Source organism: Sinocyclocheilus anshuiensis, unplaced genomic scaffold, assembly GCF_001515605.1.
Source record: "Sinocyclocheilus anshuiensis isolate Anshui unplaced genomic scaffold, SAMN03320099.WGS_v1.1 scaffold269, whole genome shotgun sequence".
In the NCBI taxonomy this organism is placed as follows: Eukaryota; Metazoa; Chordata; class Actinopteri; order Cypriniformes; family Cyprinidae; genus Sinocyclocheilus; species Sinocyclocheilus anshuiensis.
The window spans coordinates 1,229,972-1,238,516 of record NW_015536474.1 but is presented as its reverse complement, the minus strand read 5'-3'; the positions used below and the strand labels follow the sequence as shown (position 1 = coordinate 1,238,516).

General features: G+C 37.0%; 1 protein-coding gene across 3 annotated transcripts in view; it reads left to right on the top strand.

The window, feature by feature from the left end:
- The window catches only part of LOC107656170 (CAP-Gly domain-containing linker protein 1-like), a 24,064-nt gene extending 18,108 nt beyond the window's left edge, over window positions 1-5,956 (top strand). For all 3 annotated transcript variants that reach the window (XM_016444085.1, XM_016443946.1, XM_016444011.1), the window contains 7 exons: window positions 379-484; window positions 611-654; window positions 2,139-2,199; window positions 2,450-2,606; window positions 4,007-4,059; window positions 4,149-4,261; window positions 4,740-5,956. In XM_016444085.1, coding sequence (XP_016299571.1) covers window positions 379-484; window positions 611-654; window positions 2,139-2,199; window positions 2,450-2,606; window positions 4,007-4,059; window positions 4,149-4,261; window positions 4,740-4,968 — 763 coding nt within the window. In that variant the 3' untranslated portion in view covers window positions 4,969-5,956. The remainder of the gene's footprint in view (window positions 1-378; window positions 485-610; window positions 655-2,138; window positions 2,200-2,449; window positions 2,607-4,006; window positions 4,060-4,148; window positions 4,262-4,739) is intronic.
- The last annotated feature ends 2,589 nt before the right edge of the window (window positions 5,957-8,545 follow it).

Genomic DNA, 8,545 nt, shown 5'->3' with positions numbered 1-8,545 from the left:
ACATGATCCTTCAGAAATCATTCTAATATGCTGATTTGCTGTTTAAGAAACATTTATTATTATTATCAATGAAAACAGTTGTGCTGCTTAATATTTTTGTGTAAACCTTGATAGATTTTCTTCAGAATTTATTTGAATTAGAAGTCTTTTTTAATATTATAAATGATTTTACTTCCACTTTTGATCAATTTAATGTGTCCTTGATGAATAAAAGTCTTAAAATCTTACTGACCATGAACATTTTAATGGTAGTGTAGGTCATCCAGGCATTAAATGCACACAGAAAATTCAGATACTGCAAAATACTAGTATGCGAGTATGCTAGTCTTGTATGATAGTATCGGCATTAACTCTCTCCTTATCTCTCTCTCTGTGTAGTGAGGAGCTAAAACTGTCAGCCAATCAGAAGTCTCGGAGGCAGGTGTCACTCCAGGACGAGAAAGGGACGTTGGCTCAGGAGTTGGATGTCCACGCACAGCAGAAGGTGTTTATCTGTCTTCTTCTCTACTTAGATGTTTCCTGTCAGCTCTTCTGAAATGTGTTGCCCTGGGACGTTCTCCATCAGTTTGAGGGATTGAGTTATCATGTATCATGTTTTTTTTTTTGGCAGCTTGGCAGCGAAGCTCTGACTAGCCCGCTGGAGATTACAGAGAGGTAAGCGCATGTCTTTGGCTCAGTATTAAGTTCATTCAATCAAATCAAGACGGAAGTCTTCAAGTGGAAGTCTATGGCAAAAATTGGTTTAAAAGCAAAAATTTAAAGCTTACTCACCCTAAGGTCACCCAGGATGTAGATGAGTTTGTTTCTTCATCAGAACAGATTTTAAGAAATGTAGCATTGCATCACTTGCTCACCAGTGGATCCTCTGAAGTGAATGGGTGCCGTCAGAATGACAGTCCAAACAGCTGATTAAAACATCACAGTAATACACAAGTAATCCACACCAATTCCAGTCCATCAGTTAACATCTTGTGAAGTGAAAAGCTGCATATTTGCAATAAACAATTCCTTTAGGTAATTAAGGTGTTATAACTTTAAACCATTGCTTCAGGACAAAATACTCCATAATCCATAATAATGTCTCATCTCCTGTTGTCTTCTCACATCAAAATCCACCCACATAGTTGTGTAGAACTGTTTTGGACTGTTTCCGCTTGTAAACGTTGCTTGATCTGTGCGTATTTCTCTCTTGATTCAGACCAAATGACTTTTTCAATGGAAAAATCAGTATTATGGATAGAGGATATTTTAGCTGGAAGCAACCGTTCGAAGTTAAAACATGATGAATTTGTTTATTACAAACATGCAGCTTTTTGTTTCACAAGACATTAATTGATGGACTGGAGTGGTGTGGATTGCTTGTGTATTATTGTGATGTTTTTATCAGCTGTTTGGACTCTCATTCTGACAGCACCCATTCACTGCAGAGGATCCATTGGTGAGAAAGCGAAGTAATGCTAAATTTCTCCAAATCCGTTCTGATGAAGAAACAAACTCATCTACATCTTGGATGACCTGAGGGGTGAGTACATTGTCAGCAAATGTTCTTTTTTGGATGAAATATTCCTTGAAATTTCTTCACAAGCTTTCAAAAACCACATTTATTTTCTGTGGTTATAAACAGCATGTCACAGATGCTTTTGATGGTGCTTAATGGAGCTCTGTCTTAGTAATTGTTCAAATGAGAGTTGGATTTGAGATCACATGCAATCTGGAGGCTTTAAATATCATTTCATCTCGTGGGAAATGAAGGCTTTCAAAAAAGCTTGTCAGTACACGTTCTTTACAGATCAGTATTTTATGATACACCAAGATTACCACATCTAGAGAAAAGAGATTATTAATAAAAAGAAAAAACAAAACAAAACAAAGAAAGACAACTCTAATTACTATAGCAAGTGTTTTATATTTATCTAGAGATTATTTTTGGCTTCAGATCTATTGTTTTCCTCCACCCTAAAAATACTGCGCAGTCCCACTGGATGTCTGTTCATTTTTTTTCATGTTTTTCTGTAAGCTTTTAATCTTTGGAGCTCCATTGAGAGATGGTGTTGTGCATGTTCTCAGCGTGCATATGGCTTTTTGTAACATGACTGTAAATCCAACCAGTTACAGTGAGCTCTTGTCTGTCCTCATAGTGAGAACTCCAATGCAATGATGTCTGATAAAGACAAAGAGCTAGAGACACTACGAAATGAGGTAAGAACTTTGACTCTTGGGTTTCTTAAGTCTTACTAAACCTCTGGATCATTCTTCAAAGTATGTTTTATTCACTGTGGACTATGACTGAATTTGTCTTATATAAAAAGAATGCTTCTAGTAGATTAAATTCATAAAAGACTAAAGCTGTCTAAAGCAGTTCCTATTTTTTTTCTTTTTATATAAAACTTTGTATTGTTGGCACTTAATATTGTTGGATAAGGGGGAAAAAAATAATTTGTCATTCCAGATTGCAGTGCTTCGTGTGGAAAATGCCATGGCCAAGACACTCCAGTCAGCTGTGACGTCTCTAGAGAGGGACAAAGCCCAGCTGCAGAGCCGAGTGAACAGCCTGGAGCAAAAGCTGGAGGTCCGGCAGACGGGGAATGGAGAGGAAGTCAGTTCAGGTCTGTCAGCGTATTTATATTTGGAACGGAATGACAGCATTTTGCATTGTGTACTGTATACTGTATATTGCCAGCTACTTTAATTCACATTTAATTAATAATTTAAAAGCTTGTGGAACGATTTTGTGATATTTTGAAAAAGTCTCTATTGCTCACCAAGCCTGCCATTATTTGATCAATGAATTTGCATGTTTAATTCAGGAAATGCCATCAAGTTATCTCAGAAATATTTTTTTTATATTTTTAATCCAATTTTATGTAAAAATGTCTTCAGATATGTTAAAAATGACTTTTCTATTGCTTTTGCTTTAAATTTTGTTACACTGGAAATGGAAGTAGTATGAGTAATACATACAGTATTACTACTTTTATTTCCATTTGCAGTATGAAAAATGAATCTAAAACGAAACAAAATTTCTTTACAAATCTTTCTTAAAGGGTTAGCTCACCCAAAAATGAAAATTAGCCTGTGATTTACTCACCCTCGAGGCATCCTAGGTGTATATGACTTTCTTCTTTCAGACGAATCCAATCAGAGTTATATTCAAAATTGTCCTGACACTTCTAAGCTCTATCATTGCAGTGGGCGGGTGTTTCTGCTGAACGGTCCAAAACACATGAAATAAAGCGTGCGCATCCGTAATAAAACGTGCCTCACACGGCTCTGGAGCATGAATAAAGGCCTCCTGTAGCGAATCCATGCGTTTTTGTAAGAAAAATATCCATATTTCAAACGTAATAAACACTTTTTTCTCACTTCCGCTGACTGTCATACACGGAAGCCATTCCGGCAGATGACGTAGGACGTCGGCGTTGCGTGATTAGTGACGAACGCAGAGAGAGAGAGAACAAAACAAAATGCCGGTCATGAATTAGAAGTACAAACCGAGGATTCCGATATAAGCCAAGAGGAGACTGGTTTTCCTTTGCTAAAGTAAGGAAGCTTTGCTTCCTTTGCTCCTGTAAACAAACTCGCGAGACTAGCATATCTCAGAGGCACGCACGCAACGCATACGTCCTACGTCATCCGCCGGAACGGCTTCCGTGTACGACAGTTAGCAGAAGTGAGAGAAAAGTGTTTATTACATTTGAAATATGGATATTTTTCTTACAAAAACGCATGGATTCGCTACAGGAGGCCTTTATTCACACCCCGGAGCTGTTTTATTATGGATGCGTGCACTTTATTTAACATGTTTTGTACTGTTGAACAAAAACACCCGCCTACCCCATTCTAACGCTTAGAAGAGCCAGGACAATTTTTAATATAACTCCGATTGGAATGTCTGAAAGAAGAAAGTCATATACACCTAGGATGCCTCGAGGGTGAGTAAATCACAGGCTAATTTTCATTTTTGGGTGAACTAACCCTTTAATTTGTTTGTTTGTTTCACCTGTAGGTGATGCTGCTATAGACCAACTGAGACAAGAGAAAGAGTTTGCTGAGGGACAGGTAAAACTCTTCTGCTCTTTATTTGGATTCTGTTTTTAGGATACATTTGTAAATTTCTAAATTCTGCCATGTTTTCCTGCATGGATCAGATCAACTTCCTGAACTCAGTCATTCTGGACCTCCAGAGGAAGAATGAAGAACTAAAGGTGAAGCTGAAGAAAATGGCATTGACCGAGTTCAACGGAAATGATGAAAATGATGGGTGAGTCCATTTGAGTTTTTTTTTTGTCTAGCAGACACTGTCTTTATTCATATTTAGAGTTTGTTTTTAGTTTTATATTTTCCATTTTCATTTTAAGTTTATTTAGTTAAGTTTTAGTAATTTTGTTGGGTGTTTTTGTCATTACTATATTTTTTTAAAACGTCTATAGTTTTTATTCATTTTTATTTCAGTTTTAGTACATCAAGTTAAACTAAATGAAAATGAAAAATGTTTCTTAAGTACAACTTATGTTGCACTTATTTTTTTAATATTTAAATATAAAAATATTTCAGTTAACATTTATTTTATTTCTAGCCAATTTTGTTTTGTTTGTTTGTTTCTGTTAACTGTAATAACCCTGGCACATGGTCATGTTGTACATACTTGACAAGCATTGCACTACTTGCATCTTCGTAGCTATTATTATTCTTCGCACAGGGTTTACGAAAAATAAATTTTTTATCCTCTGTCTCTCAAGTCTTGGTGAGGTCAAAAAGAAGAAGAAAGCCCCACCACGCGTTTTCTGCGACATCTGTGACTGCTTTGACCTGCACGACACGGAGGACTGTCCCACTCAAATGCAATCCCCAGACTCACCTCCACACACCACATACCACGGGAGCCGCAGCGGCGAACGACCATACTGCGACATCTGTGAAGCGTTCGGTCACTGGACAGACTCTTGCAACGATGACCAAACCTTCTGAACTTCCCCTCAACCCCTCGGCCTATGAGCAGGCTATGCACAGTTCGCTTTCAACCAGATTATACGCTATTTTTGTACACAGCATATATACATTCGAACCTCTTGTACATTCCCTAAATGAATCCGCCCAAATGAAGGCTAAGGTAAGCTGCATTTATGGAAATGTAATGTTATGAAGGCGAGATATATTTCTGTGTTATCAACACTGTTTTGTGTGTTTCGTATGTTTTTCACTGTCCTGTGTTGATTTATCTAATGATGACTTACCAGCAAGAAAATTGGGAACGGTTTAGCGATACTTTGCAGTGTATTTAAAGTTGCTGTGTGTAATTTCTATTGGCACAAAATGGAATTGCAAAATAATGACTGTTTCCAAACAGGTTTTCCTCTCTCTACTATTGTAGCTCCACCCCAAAGTCAACCCATTGGTTGAGTCAGAAGCTGACATTTCAGGGCACTCAAACAAACAGCAATCTTTTGAAAGCTCCACAAAGCTGTAGCCAGTGTTCGGATTGGTATACTAGCACACTGCGTACTGCACACTAGTCAGTATACACTGAATACGGCCCACTATTTTTTAGATAGCATGTGAAATGGTACGCATTATGCAACAATAAAAATTAAGCTACATTTTGTTAAAAATTATAGTGGATTTTAATTTCAGCTTATTCGTTACTCATGTTGAATCGACTCGTATCGACCACATTGCATTATGGGATCTGATTGTATACTGCACATTTTCACCCAGGTATTCTATGCATACAGAAATTATACATACTATGCACAGTATACATACTGTAGTATGTAGTATGCTATTCCGAACACAGCCACAGTTGTTGCACTATTCAGTAATTCGCCCTACGAATGGTTTACTTACAGTTGTCTCTGCATATTAAACCAGGATAGAAGATTTTAATGAAGTTATTTTAATGAAACAAAATTATACACTTCAGCTTGAAGAACTCGTAATGGACTGTAAAACAGTACAACAAGTGCACCAAACAAAGCTGAAGCTAACCACTATTAACTTATTGCACTTCTCACTTTAAATGTATACAGCACATGAGTTTAACTGCCATTGTTTGGAACTAAGTTATTTTTACTGTTAAACATCAGACATATAGTTATAATAATGTCATATGAATGGATTTTTATGTGTATTTTGATGGTATGTCCTGTAGATTTCAGGCCTATTCACACCAAGTCCAATTTTTTGGGCATAAAATAAATGCACGGCCAGATTTTAAGATTGAACCTTTTTGTGTGTACGGATTCAAGATTGATTTATTTAAAATGCCGAACAGTTACTTCAGGTATCCAGACTTTTTTTTCAGAGAATGAAGAAAATTATGCATCAAAAAAGTTTTGGTGCAAAAAATGGCTTCCAAATATTTTATAATTCCGTATATTTTAGTCACCTCAAACTTGGTGTGAACAGACCTTTACTAAAGCACAATTTTTAAGCACAAGATCATATTGTATCTCTTATTATTGATGTAATATTAACAGTTTATTTAGCAACCTAATAAACTGCAAGTGTTAGAATTGGTAACCCGCAATGAAATGGTGCACAAGATTATATTAAATATGTATAATATTCATGATTATTCCCCTTTGGTTTATATGAATTTGATCAGAAAATTGTGCATTAATTGCAAATATATGGTCTGTTTCTACTGAAATATTGTGACAGTCTTTAACTATTGTACCGTTTCATGTACTGTATATTCACTTGAACTCAATACAAACATTCAAAGATTTTTCTTGTGTCGTTATATTCTGTCTGACTATATTGCGCTTTCTGACTACACAATGATTCTGACCATGTTTTTGGTTCATTTCATGAACGTCATAAGGACAATTCTAGACACACTTTAGATTCAGTATTTAAGTCAGTGGTGTGATCCGTACATTATATACAATTATTACATAATAAAACCACTTCACCTATTCATCATTGAATGGTTTTCAGTCTTGATCTTTCATCTAAATTTATATCTAAAAATTTTATAACTGTGCTTACAGCCAAAGTTTGAAACGCCGCTCTCATAGTCTCTCAATTTCACGCAAGGATGGTCAACAGATCCCATCACAACGCCCTACAGCTCCTAAATAGAACAGAAGGGGCCTGGTCAATAATTCATGTCCCTTAAAAATGCAGCCTGATAAGACAATTCTGAACCCCACATAAAATAACGAAAATAGCATCTCTGATGTAAATTTTATGCTTTTTGTTAACCTAATTAGGATAATTAGTGGTGTTTGCTAATTAGAAGTGTATGTTTATGGCCAAAATACAAGTGACATTGTTTTTTGACTTTCATATATTCTAGATACATTACATGTAACGTAAAACATTTCAAAAGTTTTTTTTGTTTTCATTTTGATGATTAGAGCTTACAGCTCATGAAAGTCAAAAATCCAGTATCAAAATATTCGAATATTTCCTAAGATCAATAAAAAAAAAAGGATTTGCAAAACAGAAAAGTTCAAGTTCTTTAAAGTATGTTCATTTATGCACTCAATACTTGGTCGGGGCTCCTTTAGCACAAATTCCAGCATCAGTGAGGTGTGGCGTGAAAGCAATCAGCCTGTGGCACTGCTGAGGACTATTGAGCCTTCAGCTCGTCTGTATTGTTGGATCGACTGTTTCTCATCTTTCTATTGAAAATATCCCACAGATTACATATGGGGTTCCGGTCAGGCATGTTGGCTGGCCAATTAAGCACAGTAATATCATGGTCAGCAAACCACTTGGAAGTGGTTTTGGCACTGTGGGTAGGTGCTAAATTCCTGCTGGAAAAGGAAATCAGCATCTCCATAAAGCCTGTCAGCAGATGGAAGCATAAAGTGATCCAAACTCTCCAGGTAGATGGCTGGCTGCATTGACTTTAGACTTGATAAAACACAATGGACCAACACCAGCAGACGTCACACCACCCCAAATCATCACTGACTTCGGAAACTTCACACTGGACTTCAAGCAGCTTAGATTCTGTGCCTCTCCAGTCTTCCTCCAGACTCCAGACCTTGATTTCCAAATGAAATGCAAAATGTACTTTTATCTGAAAAGAGGACTTTGGACCACTGAGCAACAGTCCGGTTCTTTTACTCCTTAGCCCAGGTAAGATGCTTCTGAAGTTTCAGAAGTGGCTTGGTAGCCCTTTTCCTGAAGACGTCTGAGCGTGTTGACTCTTGATGCACTGACTCCAGCTTCAGTTCACTCCTTGTGAAGCTCTCCCAAGTGTTTGAATCGGCTTTGCTTGACAGTATTCTCAAGCTTGCGGTTATTCCTGTTGCTTGTGCTCCTTTTCCTACCCAATTTCTTCCTTCCAGTCAACTTTGCATTTAATATGCTTTGATACAGCACTCTGTGAACAGCCACCCCTTTCAGTAATGACCTTCTGTGACTTACCCTCTTTGTGGAGGGTGTCAATGATTGTCTTTTGGCCCATTGCCAAGTCAGCAGTCTTCCCCATTATCGTGGTTTCAAAGAACAAGAGATACCCGGAATTTATACTGTAGGGATGGTCATTTAATGAAACTCAAATGTAAATATTCTAATATTTTGAGATACT